This window comes from Ochotona princeps, chromosome 17, assembly GCF_030435755.1.
Source record: "Ochotona princeps isolate mOchPri1 chromosome 17, mOchPri1.hap1, whole genome shotgun sequence".
In the NCBI taxonomy this organism is placed as follows: Eukaryota; Metazoa; Chordata; class Mammalia; order Lagomorpha; family Ochotonidae; genus Ochotona; species Ochotona princeps.
This window is the reverse complement of record NC_080848.1, coordinates 14,260,788-14,282,548: the sequence shown is the minus strand read 5'-3', so window position 1 is coordinate 14,282,548 and position 21,761 is coordinate 14,260,788. Positions and strand designations below refer to the sequence as shown.

Genomic DNA, 21,761 nt, shown 5'->3' with positions numbered 1-21,761 from the left:
GCAGTCATGGGGGCCAGTTCCCTTCACCTAACACCCTGGGTGCCAGGGAAAGGAAAAGAGAGGGGACTGTGGCAGTCAGGGCTGGGGTGGGAGGTGGGCAAAGGAGGTGGGAAAATGGAGGTCACGAATTGCCTAGCTCAGGTAGCCCCGCTGTGGGGAGTGTGGCTCAACCCAAAAGAGGCCAAAGCCCTCTCCCTCCTGCCCCAACCCTCCAACCTCCCACTCTGGAACTGAACACTGCCACAGGCAGAGAGCTTGGCTGGAAGCTGCACCTACACCTCCTGTGCCCTGCCCTCATGAAGACTGCCTTCCCTGCCCCAAATCGGAAAGCTGATTTTACCCCAGCACCTTTGTGTTTCCACAGACTGGCACAGGTTCCCCGCCAAGACCTGAGATATCTCCTGCCGAAATGTAGCTGGGGGCCCCTACTTCCCACACCCAGGAGTCACTGGGGACCACACATGTTGCAGGGACCCTCCCAGGTTGATGCCTCCAGCAGAGGTCACCTCCCACATGGAGTCCCTGCAGCCCCCAGCCCCAGGCTGTGAGGTGCTTCGCTATCTCAAGTGGAAAGAAGAGCAAGGAAATTAGTCCCTGTACCTCTCCTTAGAGGAGGAAGCCTGGGGCAGTGCAGGGAGGGATGAGTGCCTTGTGGTGCCATCCAGCACTCCAGACCAACTGTGAGTCCAGACCTCTGAACATGGGGGTCAGAGCGGGAGTGCTGGTAGCACAATGGCCTTCCAACCAGGCCCAGCGTTGGCACAGTATGTATAGGTAGCAGGGCTGGGCATCCCAGAGCCCATGGCCTTTTCCCAATAGGGGCAGATAAGCCTGGTGGAGGATGAGATAAAAGCACTGGAGCTGTGTGCAGGTCATGCTGGGGAGCACCGGAGCTGTGACTAAGGACTCGGGGCACTCCATGCAGAGGGACCAGACCCTGCCACCCTGGCTATGGGGCAGACTTCCAGCCATGATGATGTCACATCACCTCCTGTGCGGAGTGACCTCAGCCCCTTTCAATTCAGGGAGCCTCACTTTTTTGGCAACCAGACTTGGTGACATGGAAAACTCCTGGACACACACACCTGGATAGGACCCTTCCCGCCAGTCCTTGCCAGAGGGGCACTCGGCTGTGCCCCCTGTGCTTCTTGGCCCTCTGTGTGTGTGTGTGGCCATCCACTAACCTTTCAGGCCGGGGTCCGTGTCGCCCTCCTGGTCCTGGTGTAGGGCGTAGCCTCCAGCCTGGTCTTCTGTCATGTCCAACTCCTGGCGGGGCTCAGCCATGCTGATTCACCGGTCACCTGGAGAAAGAGGATGGTGATGAAGGCCCGGCTTCTGAGGAGCAAGGGGTCGGGAAGCAGGTGGCGCTGCTATGGGCTCCAGAACACCCTTGATGGGGCTGGGCCTAACGCCATGGAGATGGGCAATACATGGGAGAACTGTTTTCCTGGCCATATATGATCCCCTTGGTGGGAAACCCTGCTGCCGTGGGCAGTTCAAGTCTCAGGAGGGGCCATCCCACTCCGGCTCAACCCCTGAGGTTGGTTTGCCCCCAGTCCGACAGGGACCTGTGTTTCAAAGTCTTGGGTTTGGGAGAGAGCGGTGTACCCCAAGGAGGCTGGGAGCAGGTGTGGGAAGCCAGAGACCCATGCATGCCACCGCTCTCCAGGCTCTGCTCACCTTGGGGTGTCCCAAGACCCCCACTATAGGGATATGTTGAAGCTTGTGCTGGGGAGGGTCCCTATCATGCCCACCGCAAGCCACTGTACACACACCCCGTCAGCCGTCCACGGCAGGAGAGGGTCAAACGCGCCCAATGACAGGCCAGGCTCAGTACCAGCCTGATGATGCTCAGTGCCCGCTGGGCTCAAATGTGTCTCAATGGCAGCAAACAGGCGTGAGCCGAAGTCAGAGGTGGCATTGTGCAGACGGTGCCATCTTTCCTTCGGACTCACACTGTTCCCACTAGCCCTGTTGCACCTGCCAGCACTGCCTACCCCCTGCCCATCCTGTGACCAATGGGGAGCATCATGGGCCAGGCACCCGGCTGGGACTTTGCCCATGAGCTGGAGAACCCTCACAGAGGTGCCCAAGGCTAGTTTGGCAGCAGGCAGGCAGGGTCAGCTAGAAGGGAAGTGACTGCCATGTCCTGGCCGGGACAAGAGGTGACAGGAGCAGTTAGACTGGAGAAGCAGATTTGAGAAAAATGTCAGAATAGACATTAAAATTGGGTTGGGGTCAGTAGGAGGGAGGGAGCTGGGCCACACCCTCCTGCTTGTAGAGGATCTTTGCTTCTTTTAAATATTATTTTCTGCTGCCAACCTTAATTTGCATTACTTTTAAAGATTTATTTATTTTTATTGAAAAGCCAGACATACAGAGAAGAGGACAGAGAGGAAGATCTTCCATCCATTGATTTACTCCCCAAGTGGCCGCAATGGCCAGAGCTGAGCCAAACCGAAGCCAGGAGTCTGAAGCTTCTTCCGGGTCTCCCACATGGGTGCAGGGTCCCAAGGCTTTGGGCTGTCCTCGACTGCTTTCCCAGGCCACAAGCAGGGACCTGGATGGGAAGCAGGGCCGCTGGGATTAGAACCAGCACCCATAAGGGACCCCAGCGCATTCAAGGCGAGGACTTTAGCTGCTAGGCTACTGTACTGGGCCCAAAAGACTTATTTATTTGAAAGGAGAGAGATTTTCCATCTGCTGGTTCACTCCCTAGATGATCATAGTGGCTGGGGCTGAGTTGGGCCAAAGCCAGGAAACAGGAGCTTCCTCTGAGTCTCCCACATGTGTGACAGGAACCCAAGTACCCAGGCCATCTCTGCTGCTTTCCCAGGTGCATTAGCAACGAGCTGGGTTGGAAGTGGAATAGCTGGGACTTGAACCGTTGCAGGCAGCAGCTTTACTTGCTTTGCCCCAACACCACCTCCTGGTACTGTATTTTGATAACTGTGAGTTTGCTTCAGGCAAGAGGCTCTGGAAAACTTACTCTACTGTCTTGTCAGACTTCCACCGGGATTTTAAACCACAGCATGTGGTGCAGTGTGCTCCCTGCCCAGAGAGGGAGAATTTTCACACTGAGGGAAACCAGATCACATCACCCCCAAATAATGCTGTTTTAGATTTGTGTAAAACTGATTTTTCTTTTATTTGAAAGGCAAAGAGGGGGAGAAAGTGAGAGAAAGAGATCTTCCACCTGCTTACTCACTCCCCAAATGCCCGCGAGAGCCAGGGATGGGCGCAGGTCTGGGTGCAGAGGGAGGAGCTTTGTGACCACCCAAATCTCACCTGCAGGTCCCTGGCTACAATGTTGACATCCTATGCTCAGTGGACCCACTTGGCCTGTGTCGTGGCACAGCAGGGAGTCTGCAGCCCAGGCCCAGGAGTGTATGTGTGTGGAGGGGGAATCAGGTAGCTATGGCGTGCAGCCAGGGTCACCTCCTCCCTCGCTGAACACCTCCTCCTGCTCCTCCTGTGCTCTCTGGAGAAGTGGACTAAGGGCACCTGAAGCACAGCTGCACACCTGACCCCTGCAGGAGGTGGGCTGAATAAAAACACAGCCTGGGCCACATGTGGGATGGTCGCTCCTCCCTGAGTCCTTGGAGAGGGCCAGCAGGGACACACGCAGCAAAGTGAACCTCACCTCACTTGTCCCACCTCCCCAGAACTCCCCTCCTCCCAATGCAGGGCTCCAAGGTGGCCACCTAGGAACCCAGGGCCAGGCTTGGACTTCCTTGGGAACAACGAGAGGCCAGGAGCAGAGGCACCCAGGGTCTGTGCCTTCCCTCTCACGCCCAGGAGGGGGAGGGGCTTGCCGAGTGCCTCAGGGGGCCCCACCCTAGTCACACCTGAGGCTGGGCAAGGGCGAGGAGTAGACAAACATGCCTGGAGGAGAGAGTAAAAGAGAGAGTTGGGGGAACCAGAGACTGTGACAGAAGGAAAGCATGCGAGACAAGGTCAGATATTTTACCTGCTTGTTCACTCCCCCAAGGGCCCTTACAGCTAGGGCTGGACAGGCCAAAGCTAGGAGTCAGGAGCTCCAGTAGGGTCTCCCCACATGGTTGAAGGGCTCAAGCACTTAGGCCATCCCCGGCTGCTTTCCCAGGAACATCACCAGGGGTTGGAATGGAAGCGGAGCAGCAGCCAGGACTCACATGGGATGTTGCAGGCGGTGGTGTAGCTCACCATACCACAACATTATACTCTCATTTTTATGCCTTGGAGTTAAATTCACACAACATAAAATGGAAGTGAGTTACTGAGCTGGCGCCTGCACAGTGTTGGGCCCAAAGCAATATCCTGACCTCAGCAAGATGCCCTAAGCCCCTAAGGCTCATTTCTCCGGCTCCCATGCACTGGCTTCCTCTGTGCCTAGCTGGGACCTGGCCACACTGCACCCGAGCCTGAGTCTGAAGACAGAGTTCACCAGGCTTGGTTTCTGAGAGCGCTGACCCTGGGGTGAATGCAGAAGGAGCACTGGGCACGGACAGGGGTGTCCAGGGAAGAGGCTGCAGGGTCCAGGAAGCCCTTAGCTGCTTTTCTATTCTGCCAAGGCCGGGACTGGGGCCTCCAGACCCACAAAGGCCAGTGTCCTCCCTGGGTGCAAGGTGAGCCTGTGGTTCCCAGGGAGGCCTCCAGCTTCCAGGCGTTGGATGGATGGGCTGATGGTCCCACTGAGCCCTGGGCCTCTAGCCCACCCTGGAGGTAGCCACTGCCTGTCTGGGGAGGGGGAGTTGCTTGCTGTCTGGCTCACTGTGGGCCTGTGAGGTGGGCAGGACAGGACCCCAGGCAGTACCTGAGGGGCTCAGCAGAGCCTCTCTCCTTCTGGCCTTGCTGCCCACCTGGGCTCGTCACATACCACCCAGTGTCAGCTGAGCATCCCACTTCACTGCCCTGCTGACTCCTGAGGGAACACCCCGGCCTCCGCTGTGTCCCCAAACAGAACCAAGGGCCGTTCTCCACTGCCACCTTCCCCCACCTTCTCACTTTCTGACTCAGGCAGTAAGCAGTTCAGAAGATTCTCTTGGGGGGAGGGGGAAGGGGATTAACAGTGTCTGCTGAGTTGATCCCTGACAAGGTCATTTTGAGTTAGAGGCTTCCCAGAGGGAATCCCTAGAACACCATCACCATGGGACAGGGCATTATTGTCCCCACTTTCTGGATGAGGAAAACCAAGGCTACCACAGCTTCCCTCACGGCCAATTAGGGAAAACCGGGTCACACTGCCACCCTCGTAACGGATCATGGACTTTCCACAATGAGTGGAAAGTCAGGCCGTGCCCAGGCCGGACCTGGGTTGGCCTGCTGGGACCAGTGGGGTCAGTGGGGTCGCCTCAGGACCGCCCGAGCTCGGCGTTCTAGGGCTGTGAGGGCCGACCCCCCGCTAGGGGGCGCCAGACGCCCGCCCAAGTGTCCCAGGCCGCGCCTGAGGAAACCTGGCTGCCAAACCAGCCTGACCATGAACTCTGCACCGGCATGCCAAGGCGGCTTGGGGAAGGGGAGCGCTGCCAGCACCGTGGGGTGGCAAGCAAGTCTCCCCGCAAGGCCAGAGGCCGCGCGCCAGGCACCCCCAGGCTCTGACTCTGAATTCTCGCCACAGCTGATGACCCCTGCTTTCTCAGGCGGTAAACTGAGAGACCAGTTGGGAAGGCCGCTCAAGGTCACACCAGGGGAGGGTAATGGCGACAAGGCTGACGGTCCGGGAGGCCTGGCAGCTGGCCATGTTTTGTGGCAGGGGCCTCAGGCGCCAAAGGCCGTGCTGGGTGTTGAGTAAAGCCTTGTACTCTACACCCCTCCCCCTCCACGGGGTGTTCCTACAGGGCGGGGGAGGGGATCCGAGGAGGAAATGCTCCTCCCACCCCCCACGCCCCACAGGTGGCACCCAGTTCTGAGGGAGACATGGCAGCCCACCACAGAATGTTCTAGAACCTGGTTGGACCCAGCTTTCAATCAGAATGGCAGCAGATGAGGTGAAGAGATGAGGCACCAAAAATGGACACTGTTGAGAAGAAATTAGAATAATCCAGACAGGACCACCAGCATCCTGCCAACAGTGAGAATGGAAGCAGTTTATGCATGGAAGCTGCTGGCTAGGCACACACATGGGTGTGGTGGCCCACCCTCCTCCCCCCCGGGAGACACTCCACCAGCTGTGAATGGGCACAGTTCTGGGGTTCAGTGCAGGTTCTGGTTTTCTGTTTGTCTAAAAGCTTCTCCCTAGCTGCTGACAAGGCCACCCAGCGCTCAGACATGGACACACCTGATGCCTTGCTGTTCAGATGCGTCCTTCTCCAGCCAGTCCTGTGGTGCTAAGTTTTTGCCCGCGGCTGCTGTGCCAGCCCTGCGACGGTGCAGGAGGTGGGCTACTGGGCCTCTGTCATACCCCTGGACACTACTGTCCTTCCCAAAACAGACCCCAACCTCGGAGCCACTGGTGCACATGAAGGGGCCACCTCCCAAGGACCCAGCAAGCCAAGATGCTGGGTTTGGCCAAGTTTTCTTACTCTGTAAGCAGAGAATGAAAGCCGTTCTAGTAAAGCGACTCCAAGGAGAAGGCAGAGAGCCTCTGGGGGTGCTACGAAGACCGTCCAGTGGACCCGGCTCCCACACACCCAGCTCCCACAGGACAGTCTGCAGACCCAGCTCTCGTGGGACACCCCCCACACCTAGCTCCCATGGGACACTCCCACAACGCTGGCCCCCAGCAGTAAGCATTCCTAGTGCCAGGCCCTGTTGACATGTTTTCTCTCATCTAGTCTCACAGCTACCTGGTACAGCTGGGACCACCACTGTCCTGTCATCCCACACACACTGAGCAAAGGTACAGCAAAGGCCTTGCTGTCCCCACTTCAGTCTGGCACCAAGGCACAGGGCAGCCAGCAAAGAGCTGGGGCTGGAGCCTGGTGGTGGCTGACTGGCTGGAAAGCTGAGCTTAGGTTGTGGAAGTCTGCTGGCATGCGAGCTGGCTCAGATCATGTGGGTCCACTGAAGAGCCGGCCACCGTCGGGCTTCAGGTCTCTCAGGGACTTCCATGGGTGACCTGCCAAGGAACATCATGGGTTCCTGGAAGCACCTGCTCCTCCATTAGCCACCTAGGGGCTGACTGAGAGCTCCTGAAGGCACCTGGCTCATGTGGCACAGGGCAGGAGGAGGGGTGGTGGGGTGAGCCTGGTGTGGCTTCCCCTGGGACTGGGGGCTTTGCCATGGAAGCCAGGCCTCATGCCTGGAGATGCTCCGGGAGTCCCGCCTACCCATCCGGGCTCCTCTCAGGAATGTGCCTGGCCCAGCCCTGTTAGTGGCACAAATGGCAAGCCGGGGCTCCTCACCTTCGTGCGACTCAACTCTCTCTGTGATTTAGGTAGATAAAGAGTCAAAAGTTCTGGGTTCGAGGCTTTGTGGGAGGTGGGTGATATTTCCTTCCTCATCTTTCTCTGAACTGCTGTCTCCACCTGCAACATGGGCCCTTGAGAGCGCATGTGTAGGGGCAGCACACGAGCAAACTGTGATGCCTGAGTGACGAGACTGATGAAAATAGAGGTGAAAAGGGATGAGGTGAACAGGGGAGATGAGGGGCCAAGATGGCGTCTTTGCTGGGGACACCTGGCAGGGGAGCTGGAAGTCAGAAGGCCAGAGAGCCTGCGTGTTCCACGGCAAACGGGCAGGCTCACAGGAGATGGGGCAGGTAATGGAGGAGAGAGAGAGAGAGCCTGGAACTTTCCATGCCCAGGAGTAGGGGGAGGGAAAGGCCCCAGGGAAGGAGCAGCCATGGGTTCTCTAGCCAGGACGTCTCATTAGCTGGGGACAACACAGAAGATGGGGAGTGAAGAGGAGAATTAGGCAGGAAGAGAGTAGATTTTAGGAGGTTTTCATTTCTATTTTTTGAGTCTGAGGACATCCTCCGAGACAGGGGAGTCTGTCACTAATCAGCAGTTACCCTCAGTAATGACTGCCCTGACCACAGCCCAGCCCGGCGGGTCAGAAAATAAACAGAGCATGAGGAGTGCACGTGGCCAAGTCCAGGGCCACACATGCCCGTCCCGAGTGCTCGCTCGCTCCCCCCCATTCACTCTGAAAGGCACAGAAACAAAGGCAGAGGTCTTCCGTTCGCTGTTTCCCTCCCCAAGGGCCCATAGCAGCCGGATGGGGTCGGGCTGAAACCAGGGGTCCAGAACAAAATCCAGCTCTTTCCCTGGGTCACAGGGCTAGCAGGCAGCTAAGGACTTCAGCCAGCACCTGCTGCCTCTGGGCTGCGCATCAGCAGGAAGCTGAAAGCAAAAGTCAGAGTTGGGAACTGAACCCAGGTTCTCCAATATGGACACGGGCATATGAAAGGTGTTTGGAGATTTATTTGAAAGGTGGGGAGAAAGAAAAAAGAGAGAGATCCTTCATCCCCTGGTTCACTCCCCAAATGGCCATGAGAGCCAGGGCTAGGAGCTTCATCTAGGTCTCCCATGCAGGTGCAGGGGCTCAAGCCCCATCTTCTGCTGCTTTCTCAGGCATATTAACAGGGAGCTAAATGGAAAGTGGAGTGGCTGGGACTCAAACTGGCACTCATTTGGGATGCTGATATTGCAGGTGGAAGTTTAACCCATGTTGCCACAATGTAGGCACCTTAGAAGGCATCCTAACAGCTGCATCCAATGCCAACCCTGAGTTCTCAGTGACAGAAGCAGCCAGACACTTCTGTGTGGCAGCTTCAGGGCCAGAGTTAGCACCAGTGCAGAGGGATTCAGCCCTTCAGCCTCAGCCTGCTCATCATAAAGCTCAGGCTTTAACGGGTTAAAAGGGCTGCCAGCTCCTAAATGTGCCAGCAGGTGGGTGCCAGCTGTGGCCACCCTCTGTGACAGGGAAGCCTGACCTCCACTCTGTTAGCAGAGCTCTTCAAGGGCCCTGTTTGTGTTTTCAGAGCAAGTGCCTTCTCATAGCTAAGAGCCCCACCCCCTGGTAGGCCCCTGGGTCTGCCTGAGGCTTGTATTAGACTGAAGTTCCACCCCAGGCTGCGTTTGGAGAGGTGCCTGGAGTGAGTCTTAGAATCCCTACTGTGCTCCAACAGAATCGCCTGGAAGCCAAAAAGAGACTGTGACAAGGGCAGCTCTGTGAGGGCTCTTGTTTAAAAGGACACGGCCACGTGGTACCCCCTGGCTCTCCCCGTGCAGCCTCAGGCCAGGCAGGACAGATGGCGGGGCCCCTGTGAGATCATCCCCCATCCCGTGATGCACTGGGGACGGGGCCAAAATTGTGTCCTGGTGCCCGCTGCGTGAAGCCAGCTGCTCTGAAAGAGGATGAGGGGGAAGTGTCCACACTGGCTAAAGAGGTCACCGCGATGTTGGAAGAAAGTTGTGTGAACAGAAAGCTGTGTATGCAGGAGACACATGCCTGCAGACGGCAGGATGGCCTTGGTGAGGGCTTTCCCCTGGGACTCACAGGGAGCAGCAGGAAGAGCCGGTGTGATGAATGCGAATTACATTTACAGTCGGAAGGCAGCAGTCAGCACTGCAGGGGGTCCCAGACATGGAGGGCCTAGGATCCTGACATGGACACAGGAGATCTGACTAGGGAGAGGGAGGAAGGCGAACCCAGGGTGCGTGGGAAGCTCTGGGTCCTGGAGCACTGTTTTTGGAGCAGCCTCTGCTCAGTGCAAAATGCTCATCATCCCTCATAGTGTCAAGAGACAGCCCAGACATGGTTTACATTCATGACAGAAGCAACAGCCAGATCTCTGGGAAGAAGGCAGCAGAGCAAACAGATGCAGGGAGCAGGCAGAGTGGAGGGGCTGGTGCCATAGCACAGCCAGTAAAGCTACCGTCCATATGGGTGCCAGCTCAAGTCCTGGCAGCTCCACTTCCAATCCAGCTCTTCGCTAATGTGCTGGAAAAGCAGCAGAGTTTGGGCCACTGCTGCACATACGGGAGACCCAGTTAAAGTTTTTGGCTTCAGCACTGTCCAGTGCTGGTAATTGCAAACCTTGGGGAGGCGAGACGGTGGAAGATTTCTCTCTCCGCCTCCAACTCTTAAAAAAAAAATCAGTGGGAAGAAGGCATTCTGCAATGGCTGTGTTGCTACCGGGAACACCTGCATCCCATAGCCTAGTGCAGGGTTCAAGTCCTACTCCCTGCTAATGCACTGGGAGGCAGGGGTGATGGCTCAAGTACTTAGATCCCCACCACTCTTGCTGGAAACCTGAATTGGACTCCAGACTCCTGGCTTTGGTCTGATCCAGCCCTGACTGTTGAGGGCATTTGGGGGAGTGACTCAATGGATGGAATGTATCTCTTCTGTGTCTCTCTCAAATAAAATTAAAAAAAAAAATTTTGGAAAAGGAGCAAACTTTAAAAAGTATGAAGACACACAATGGGAAATTAAATTCTACTTAAAAATGACACAGCACTGCACCCAACGGGTACATGCTGTGTGTGTGTGTGGGGGGGGGGTTGGTATCTGAGCACCTGACACTAACACAGAGACCCCCGAAGCATGTGGTATGATTCGGGGCTGTCCCTGTTGTCTGGAAAGGCCACAAAGGAATCCTAAGCGCACTGGGTTGGAACTGTGAGTGAAGCATTTTATGGTATGTGATTTATGGTATGGTATGTGATTTTATGGTATTGATTGAAAGAAGATGAGCTCTAAAAGTCGCAAACGAGGCCTGGAATCAAATTTACTTCCTTTTGCTAAATCCCAGTAGAGATGTCCCTTCCATATCCTGCACGGACCTGCGTGGCTCAGAAGGAATAATCAAGAATGAGGCATGACTCAGCGTGGTCCGGCTCCCCTCTGCAGGTCAATCCAGCTTTGGCTGGGAAGTGTTAAGACAAAGGTCCCTTTTGCTGCTTTAGGGCCCTGGGGCACCCTGCCAGATGGGCAAGCCAGAAGCTCACAAAGTCGCATGGAGACACAGAGTTGGACAGGGCAGTGAGAAGAGGGTGAATGAGTGAAGGGAGGCAGGTGCTGCCACAGGGAGGTTGCCAGGCAGTCTCAGTGGGTCCTCCCAGCAGGTGCCGGTGGTATTCAACACACCTCCTCCTAAGTTTCAGAGGCAGCTCGGGGCACCCGTCAGGGACCTCAGGGAACCAAAGGCTCGCATCCAAAGAAGTCACACACATCTCCTTGACCCCGCCCATTGGGCACAGCCCTTTTGGCACCAGGCTGGAAACCCGTGTCACCCAGAGACAGGGGCAGCTGTCACATGACCTTCCCCATGCGACATTTAGGTCATCACACTCCACAGGTCTCCGCAGCACACTGTAGGCTCCTGGGGGTGCAAACCCTTGGCCCACTTCCCCACCCACACAGGGCCTTGCCCAGTGCCTTGCACGGCATAGGTGCTCCATGAAAATACAGTAACAGCAACTTTCTGAGGCCACCCATGAAACCCAGGGTTCCCTGAGATGTGGCTGGGGACATCTGGGGAGTGGGGGTGCCTGCTCTGCCTCTTGGTCCTCAGTGGCTTAATATGAATGACATGTCACAACTTTCCTAAAGATCCACCCTCACACCTGACTTCTCAGCTCAAGAGGAAGAGCTGTGTGATCAGAACAGCCATGCATCCTGGTTGGCGCGTGGCCTGGGACCTGGCAGCAACTTTCAGGGAACCTAGAAACATATGTCCATTATTAGCAGCATCCAATGGATGAAACACTTCCAAACACTTGCGGCAAGGCTTGTTTTAGGTGAACAATTACATAAAATGGGACACAATGCTGTGCCTGGGCTGTCTGCAAAAGCAGCTGATTGGGGAGATCTGGTAGAGTTTGAGGAGTGATGTGGCCAAGGGCACAGCCAAGTCCAATCCACATTATTTGGAAACTATTCTGTGTGCTTATTCTACCCTTCCCAGACCTTGCTTTAAAAAATAAGTTAAGGGGGTTGGTGCGGTGAGCACAGGTTCATATCCTGGCTATCCCACTTCCAATCCTGCTTATGGCCTGCTTACAGCCTGGGAAAGCAGTAGAGGCTGATCAATGGCCTTGGGTCTTTGTACTCACATGGGAGACCTAGATGGAGTTCCTGGTTCCTGGCTTCAGCCTGGACCGGCACAGCTCTGGCTGCTACAGCCATTTAGGGAGTGAGTCAGGGCATGAAAATGCCTCTTTCTGTCTTCCTCTCTCTCTCCCTCCATCACATTGCCTTTCAAATAAATAAATCTTTAAAAACATCAGATTAATCATTAAATCTTCTATCATTTTCATGTCATGTGGCAGAGAGAATAATGACCTCTGAAATGTGTCCATGCCTCATTCCTGAGACCTGCAACTAAGTTATTCATGCAGAGAAGAGGAATTGGGGTGACTGATGGAATGATGATTGCTAACCTGAGAGTGGACAGGTCAGTCTGGGTGACCAGGGTGGGCCCAAGCTCATCACAGGAAAAGGAGGAGGAGAACTGGAGTTGGAGCAACACCATGCAAGCAAGATGTGACCTGTCACAGGGGCTTCTGGGACGGTGGAAGGGGCTGTGAGCCAATTAGTGTGCACAACCCTGAGGAGGTGGGAAGGCAAGGAAACAGATTGTTCCAGGGACCCTCCAGAAAGGAGCAAACCATGCCAACACCTTGACTGTAGCACCCCGGAGCCACAGCTGCCACAGCCCACTGCTTACACCATGCATCTGGGGCCACTTGTCAAAGCAACCAACAGGAACCAGCACTCTGGGGTGGCCCAGTTGGTGGAGAGGGGTGCACCTGTTGCGTGGCAGGCCCTGAGAAACCCTGTGCCCCTCTGCCTGTTTTTGCCCCTATCCCGGTTTTCCTCCAGAGGGGAAGGTACTGTGCTCACTGCTTTGCAGCTGATGGCTCCAAGTTAAGGTGATATGGCCTCAGTGAAATACTGGGCAGATAAAGACTCTATGATGGTCTATGACAATCAATGGATTCTTCAATGACCTCATCGAGCTGGAAGTGGCGAGATTGGCAGCGATTCACAACTGGAGAACTAGTACAACCACTTGAGCAGATGAATAAATGAAGATACAGAAAGGCAACTACAACCTTGTTAATAAGTGGCTGATTCTTAACAATCAGGCATTCAACAGATGAACTTATCTGGACAATATGATGCTGGACTTTATGCCTGGTAGATGCTTCCAATGAGAGAACCTCAGCTGAATTTGAACTGTGGTAACGCAGCGGGGTGGAGGAGTCCACCATGGGGAGGTTGGGGGGTTTGGGGGGTGGGGGGAATCCCACTGCCTATTAAACTATGTCACATAATGCAATGTAACCAATAATTAAAAAAAAAAAAGGTGATATGGCCTCAGCTGGCGAGGGGGAAGGGCCAGAGTTCAGACACAGCTTCAGTACAGGAGTTCTTTCCGATGCTAAAGGGACAGAAGCTCCCAGGGCCTGGGCTGTCGGGAGCACACAGAGGGATTTGAGGGATGGCCATCTGCTCCCCGCACACCTGCTGCTCCACGCCCCCCACTGCCACGCAAGCTTCTGGAAGGGAGCTGGATTCCTGGTGGAGTGAGAAGTTGGCTTCTCCCTTCACAGTCCTGGTACTGCGAGGACCCCTAAGAGGACACAGAGGCCTGTAGGAAGCGGTGACTCTCAACATGCCAGGTTCCAAACTCTGGTGAGTTGTGCCTGGAATCCCAGATGCCTGGGCCTTCCAGAGGCCAGCTGCCCAGGGCCCTCATGTCTGTCCAGCCAGAGAAGGGCACAGCAGGCCCAAGTACCTGATCCAAGTGCTCCATTTTGCTGTTCCCAATTATTAACCTGTGGCTGCTGAGCTCAGTGGGTCAGAGTCCTTTTAGAGGGGGGAATGGCCTTAGGTCTAGGATCCTTCTGCCTGGTGAGGGGAAGATGGCTCTACTTTGTAGAGGTGGCAACAGAGAGGTTGAGCAAGCTGTGCAACATCGCCCAGTGCATCAAGGGCACTGGAAGACAGAAACCTGCTGCTGGGAGGCTGGCTCCCTAGGCTCCGCACACTCAGGATTCAGTCTCTACAAAAAACGATGACTGAACAGCATCCTGGGTAGCTGCTCCCATCCATACCTGCTGGTCACCGCAGTCTCATCAGCCAGGAGCTGGCAGGAGGCATGGGGTCCTGGAATTGGCACCAGCGGGCTATGCATTTCCAGCTATGTGGCTCATAGCACCTGTGGGCTAGTGTCCAAGAAGAAATTGCCCCAAGTTTAGACTAAAACTCACAATGCAAATTACCCTCTGGAAAAAAGAGATAAATGTAAGCCTCACTTAGATGTTAACATGTCCTATTAAATGTCCCCATCAGCACATCATGATGCTGGTCATTCCATGACACAAACCAAGAGGGCCAAGTCTGAACAGTATACGGCAGCTTCGCGTTAGCTCAGGTCACTGATCACAGTGATTGGCATGTTGTCCTTCCAACTGGAAGGCAGCAAAAAAAAAAAAAAAATAGTTGTTTGTTTCAACCTTCTCTAATCTAACATTTTATGGCTTAAAGTAAATATAGGAACCAGCATGGAGCTGTATCAGATAAAGCCATGGACTGCAATGTTGTTAGCCCATGTGGGTGCTGGTTCAAGCCCTGGCCGCTTCATTTCCTAGGCAGCTGCCTGCTCAAGTGCCTGGGAAATCAGCAGAGGATAGTTCAACTGCTCAGGTCCCTGAACCCACGTGGGAGACCCAGGAGGAGCTCCTGGCTCCTGGCTTCATCCTGGCCCAGGCCTGGCTGTTGTGGTCATCTGGGGAATGAACCAGCAGATGGAAGACCTCTCATCTATTTCTCCCTCCATCTCTCTGTAAGTCTGCCTTTCAAATAAAATAAAATAAATCCTTTTAAAAAATAAATATAATAGCTAAAATCCACTAGAAGGCTTTTTATTTTTAAAAAATATTTATTTTTATTGGGAAGCAAGACATACAGAAAGGAGGAGAGACAGAGAGGAAGATCTTCCATCTGCTGATTCACTCCCCAGTGGCTGCAGTGGCCAGAGCTGAGCCGATCTAAAGCCAGGAGCCTGGAGATTCCTCCGGTCTCCCATGCGGTTGCAGGGTCCCAAGGCTTTAGGCTGTCCTCAACTGCTTTCCCAGGCCACAAGCAGGGAGCTGGATGGGAAGCAGGGCTGCCAGGATTACAACTGGTGCCCATATGGGATTCCAGCATGTGCAAGGCGAAGACTTCGGCCACTAGGCTACTGCGCTGGGCCCCAGCAGTAGACTTTCATGTTATAGATTGATTTTTTTTTTTTTTTAAGATTTTATTGTTATTGGAAAGCCGGATATACACAGAGGAGGAGAGACAGAGAGGAAGATCTTCCATCCGATGATTCACTCCCCAAGTGAGCCGCAACCGGCCGGTACGCGCCAGTCCAATGCCAGGAACCAGGAACCTCTTCCGGGTCTCCTACATGGGTGCAGGGTCCCAAAGCTTTGGGCCGTCCTCGACTGCTTTCCCAGGCCACAAGCAGGGAGCTGGATGGAAGTGGAGGTGCCGGGATTAGAACCGGCGCCCATATGTGATCCCGGGGCTTTCAAGGCGAGGACTTTAGCCACTAGGCCACGCCGCCGGGCCCTATAGATTGATTTTTAATTTGAGTCAGAGTTGCAAAGATAGGCAAAGACAGCAGCGATTTTCCATACACTCGTTCACTCCCCAGATGGTCCTAATGATTAGTGCTCAGCCAGATCAAAGTCGGAATCCAAGAGCTTCTTCCAGGTCTCCCACATGAGTTCAGGGGTCCAAGTACATTTCCCAGGGAGCTGAATCAGAAGTGCAGCAATTGGGACTCGAAGTGGTGTCCATATGGGATGCCAGCACCACAAACAGCAGCTTGACTAGTTATGCCACAGCATCACAATTCTGGTAGATGCTCTCTCCCTTTGGACTTTCTTAATGTGAAAACTCCTGCTGCTGTGCCAAGCACGGAGTTCAACAAACTCTGCAGGATCGGAGATGCCCTGCAGGCCTTCACCACCAACACTTCAGTTCATGGTTATGAATTTTTTTAAAGATTTATTTATTTTTATTGGAAAGGCAGATATACAGAAAGGAGGAGAGACAGAGAAAGATCTCCCGTCCGATGGTTCACTCCACAAGTGGCCGCAACAGCTGGAGCTGAGCCAATCTGAAGCCAGGAGCCCGAAGCTTCTTCCAGGTCTCCCATGCAGATGCAGGGTCCCAAGGCTTTGGACCGTCCTCGACTGCTTTCCCAGGCTATAAGCAGGGAGCTGAATGAGAAGCGGGGCTGCCGGGATTAGAACTGGCATCCATATGGGATCCTGGCACTTTAAAGGCGAGGACTTTAACCACTACTCTATTGCGCTGGGCCCCTAAATGTTGTTTTTTTTATCAGGAGGGTGGAAGAGAGGCCAGGTCTGAGTGTCACCAGGCCTCTACATGGCAGTGATCTGCACAGTGGCTCCCGACACCATCCCCTGGGCAGGAACCTGTCTCAGGTACCCATAGATCTGCCAGAAAATGAAGACGCCCTCCTCCTCAGACCAGCCACCAAGCCTTGGCTCCCCTCTCCCTGCACCGTGACAACAGTGGCCGTGTTGGCGCAGAGTTCTAGGAGGCAGCTATGTGAAGGCTGGCACCGGCAGCATGTGGAGGCAACCCGAGCAGGGAGGGCACAGGCAGTGTTGCCGGCTGGCTCCAGCCTGGCCCTTGCTCAGCCTGGGGGCGGAGGCAGTGACCTGAGTGTGTGGGCCCTGCCGCCGTGACCTACCTCTCGGTGCACTGGCAGGGGCCAGACAGCCATGACAAAGCAGAAATGTGAGGGTCAGGAGCGAGTGCACAGGCCAGACAAACTTGCAGATGGCAGCTGCCTTTGTCTGGGGACGGGAGGCAGGTGTCTTGGGTTAGAGAAGCGTCAGAAAAGCCACTAGAGAGTGCTGGCGAGACCAGTGGCTTTACAGGTCTGAGAGCCAAGTGCAGATGCTGGCTCTGTCATTTCCTGGCAGAAGAAGTAGCCTCCAAGTCCCGAGTTCCACAGCCCTACCTAGAGGCCGGCAGCCCAGCTCAGGTGGCAGCAGTGTTGTGGAAAGGAGGAACAGGGGACCATCTGTGCACCTCTCTCCCTTGGTTCCCAATAACACAAATTACTTCGGAGAAATGGGATCAGCACTTGGCCTTGGAGAAGGTGAGGGGATTGGGTCCTAGGAATGCAGACATCCTACAGCCCATGCAGGGAGGAGCTGGGGTGTGGGTGGTGGTAAAGGGGGTCCCTAGTGTCTGCCAGCTAACACAAGTGGTGCCAGGAGGAAGGGGCTGGGGCCAGCCAGGACCCAGGGGAGGAGGTGGGCATCTGAGAGAAAACACGGACTGAAGGTGTCCACAAAGTCTTGAAACCTTACTGGGAGGAGAGAGCCAAGCAGGATGACAAGTGGGGATGCTCTGTCTTTGCCCCAGAGCCAGGACTTATTTAAGCATCCTGTGTGTGGGCAGGAGCATAGAAACAGGAGAAGGGCAAACATCACAGCTCAGCAAGCTTCCTGAGGAGGCATCCCTCTGGGGCGGGGGGAGGAGCCCGGAGAGGACCTTGGCCGTGGACAGAACAGTGCTGACTTGGCCTCCCTGAAGCGCTGACATGAGGCCTCCCACGACACGGGTCAGCAGGGTGCACTGACGCCGGGCACCTGGACATGGGTTTGCTTCTCTTAAGACAACCACGCCTGACACCTCCCCACCTTCAACATTGCCACTGGCCACCAGGGAAAACAAATCAGTTCACTGAACTGTGTGTCTGGCTCCCGCAAGGAGGGCTCAGCAGCTGGCACATCCTCCTCTAATTCTTTGTTTCTGAAAATTTTCAAAATTCCTCAATGAACACAATATACTACCACTTGGACACACCCACTGATAAACTGGCAGCATGTGCATCTGTGGGGTGAGGCACAGTGGCTCTACATGAGCCGGGTTGGATGGTCATGGGCACAGCTAATTACACATCACAAATGTTCTAGAAGGGCCAGAGCAGGATAAGTCTCTGCCTACAGTGACAGCATCCCATATGGGCCTCAGTTTGAATCCCCACTGTCCCACTTCTGATCCAGCTCTCTGCTACTAACAGCCTGGGAAAGCAATGGAAGATGGCCTAAGTTTTTAGGCCCCTGCACTCATGTGGGAGACCTGGAAGAAGCTCCTGGCTCCCAGCTTTGGACTAGCCCAAACTCTGGCCATTACAGCCATTTGGGGAGTGAACCAGCAGATGGGAAATTCTCTCTCTCTGCCTGTTCTCTCTTTCTGTAACTCTGCCTTTCAAATTAAATAAATCTTTAATAAATGTTCTGGAAAAGAACTGCATCTGTATTGAACATGACCAACCTTTCTTCTTACCATCATTCCTTAAATAATAGAGTAACTGCCATTTATGTGGTATTTACATTGAAGTGTGTGTCAGGTGTAATCTAGCGAGTTCCATGCCAACATCACACTGTTATATGTGAGGTTCTTGACATACTTCGGCCTCGAGGAGCAGTGGGTTTGGGAACGAGTGCCCGCAGAACCCATGAGTGATCGCAAATCATTTTACATGCTGACACACACGTGTGTGGTCTTTGTATCTGATTCCTCCCGTGACATCTGAGAATTCACTGCAGACGTCCTGACATCCTGACGTCTTGACGCTTCACCCCCAAGAACTGCTGGGGAGAGGGGAAGAACATTCATGTGTGACCTCAGGCTGAGCCAAAGCTGGCCAGGCTGAAGGAAAGGTGTGCAGAGGAAAATGGCAAACAAGTCCACTTGGGGCCAGTGCTGTGACTGAACAAACGAATCCTCCTCCTTCAAGCACCAGCATCCCCTATGAGCACTGGTTCATGTCCCAGCTGCTCCATTTCTCATCCAGCTCCCTGCTTATGGCCTGGGAAAGCAGCAGAGGATGGTTCAAGTGCTTGGGCCCCTGCATCCTCGTTTGAGACCCAGAAGAGGCTCCTGGATCCTGATCCACTCAGCTCTGGCCTTTGCAGCCATTTGAGGAATGAGCCAGCAGATGAAGATCTTTCTCTCTGTAAATCTGTCTTATAAAAACAAATAAACCTTTAAAAAGTAAAAAAGAGTAAGTGCACTCCTGACAGAACCTCTGCCAACCTATGCTTGAAGTCTCTGCAAGCCATCTTCCTCTGGCCCTGACCATCCCTTGTGTCGTCAGGCTCCAGCTGCCCCCCGCGTCGCCTGCAGATTTTTGTCTTCTTTGGGGACTCGGTCAAGAGCTGAGTGGAGCTGTGACAGATCCTTTTTAAGAAGACTTTTTACCTCCAGTTTTAAACTTCAAATTGTTCTATCAAAAGCAACATACCAATTGTGTTATCAAACAGCAAAAGAGAAAGAGAAATAGTACCCTTGAATAAAAATAAATAAAAAGAAAAAAATAAGAAATATTACCCCTGAAGACATCACTAATCATTTTCTCTTTCTGTTTTGCTTCTTCCCGTCCATTTTAAAACACAGATTTAAGATGATAAGAAACACACAATGTATACCATGCTTTCCTGATGTCAGAAATGCTTTCTCGTGGTATTTACAACTCCACAGATGTAATTTTTCTTTTCTGTTCAATCATGCAGCATGTGTGTGTGTGTGTGTGTGAGAGAGAGAGAGAGACAGAGAGAGAGAGAGAGAAAGAGTGAGATTTTTACTTCCATTCTATTTGAAATGCAGACATACCTGTAACAGCCAGGTAGGTGGAAGAGACTCAAGTACATGAGCCATCACCCACTGCCCCCAGGAGCACACATGAGCAGGCAGCTGGACTGGAGACAGAGCCAGGACTCAAGCCAGGCCCTCTCACACAGGCCGTGGGTATCCTAAGCAGGACCTGCACCACTGCGTCCACCCCATCATGCCACACCTCGATGGACTGCACCACCAGGGTGTGTGTGCACATGGGAGTCTTCCCTTGCAAGATGCTGGGCTGCTCAAGGACTGGAACTGAGTGAGCTCGGGGCCTGGCACATGGCAGACATTCAGTGAGCACACTGGATGCTTGCAGGTTTCTAGGCCTAATGTGTCGGGACACGAGCTGGGCATCCGGACAGCAAATGCTTAGATAGAAGATGGCAAACAAAAAAAACATCAGACTATACGGCTCCTCAGAGAGCAAGAGGTGAGCACCTGGTCATGAGCCTCAGAATGGCACAGAGAGCCAGAGGCCCCAGGGAGAGTCATCACTCAAATGTACACCTGCTGGCGGTCCTGGCGTGGGCAGCCTGAGCCTCTTGCTTCTCATACCTGACCCAGGTGTTTGGGACAGCCCTAGAAACCCAACCCTTTGGTTCTTCACAGTCTCAAAATCATTTCTGTGGGAAGCTCTTCCCGTGGTCTAGTTTGAATTCCTCCAGATATAGCATAAACCAGGCAAATAGCCCATGAGCTATTACAGACCCCTGCAAAGTCTACATTCATCACCAGCACTGATCTCCAGTCTGTCTGGAGAAGTCAGATGATCCGGCCACACAAGCTTCTTGGGTCCATAAGACATGACCGCTAGCCGGAGGTCTCTCTAGAACCACTCTGCTTAAGGGGAGCCATCAGGTACCACCAGCCTTCACTGGGCTTTCTGCACACTGTCCCAGGAAATAGCAGGGGATCTGCTGTCACTCTTGGAGTAAACACTCCAGGAACCACCCTGCCTGTCTCTCTCTTGAAGCTGGGTGAGCCCTGGCCAGGCTACCTCACTCAATGAGCCAAGACCGGGAGAGGAGCGGTGGTGGCTCTCCAGCTCTCAGGGACACTGGTGTGTGGCCAGAATGCTGAGGGCCTCTGCACTCTGATCCTGTCTGTCCCTTGGGACACACTATGACCACTTCCGGGAGACAAGCATTCCAGCAGGCAGCTCTGCACTGAGTGTCACCCCACAGCAATATCAGGACCCACGGTGAGGCGAGGCACGGGTGTCCCTGGCTCATCACTTCCGGTCATGGGTCCTACAGCCAGGACAAGGCGGGCTGACTGCCTTGCCTTTCAGTTTCCATTTAATAGTCTCGGGTGGGAGCAGGCAGAAGCACCAGGCTCTGTGATCCAGTTTCCTGCACATTCACAGCCGCTTGCATTCTCTCTCAGGAACTTGCTCGCTGTACTAAAAAGATGTAAACACCCCAGGAACTGGCCTCCTCCAAGGTCATGATCAAGTCCATTATTATCCAGGATCTGCAGGCTGTCAGGTGCTGGACAGCAGTTATCTGGCCAGTGCCTTTGGAAGAGCTGTTCTATTGACACACTCGATTCTATTTATGTAACAATGAGTGAATTTGTTTTTAACAATACCAAGTAGACGTTTCTAACTACTTTCTGTATATCTTAGCTAGGTGACAAAAGTAGTTATTAAAAGTATGTTGTGGGCCCAGCAGCGTGGCCTAGCGGCTAAAGTCCTCGCCTTGAACATGCCGGGATCACATATGGGCGCCGGTTCTAATCCCGGCACCTCCACTTCCATCCAGCTCCCTGCTTGTGGCCTGGGAAAGCAGTCGAGGACGGCCCAAAGCTTTGGGACACTGCACCCATGTGGGAGACCCGGAGGAGGTTCCAGGTTCCTGGCATCGGATCGGCGCGTACCGGCCATTGCGGCTCACTTGGGGAGTAAAACATCGGATGGAAGATCTTCCTCTCTGTCTCTCCTCCTCTCTGTGTATCTGGCTTTCCAATAACAATAAAAAAAAAAAAAAGTATGTTGTGTGTCAGTTCCAGAGATGATAGTTTTACACCATTGTGCCAGCATCCTTTATGGGCCCTAGATGGAATCCCGGCTATAATACCTCCAATCCAGCTCCCTGCTAATGCACCTGGGAAAGCAGCGGAGAATGCACCAAGTTCTTGGGCTCTTGCATTGATGTGAGAGA

The 21,761-nt window shown here is 53.9% G+C and overlaps 1 protein-coding gene across 23 annotated transcripts in view; it reads right to left on the bottom strand.

Annotated features, from left to right (window-relative positions):
- The window catches only part of MAPT (microtubule associated protein tau), a 73,033-nt gene that overhangs the window by 33,826 nt on the left and 17,446 nt on the right, over positions 1–21,761 (bottom strand). For all 23 annotated transcript variants that reach the window (XM_058675624.1, XM_058675623.1, XM_058675621.1 and 20 more), the window contains exon 2: positions 1,185–1,301. In XM_058675624.1, coding sequence (XP_058531607.1) covers positions 1,185–1,284 — 100 coding nt within the window. In that variant the 5' untranslated portion in view covers positions 1,285–1,301. The remainder of the gene's footprint in view (positions 1–1,184; positions 1,302–21,761) is intronic.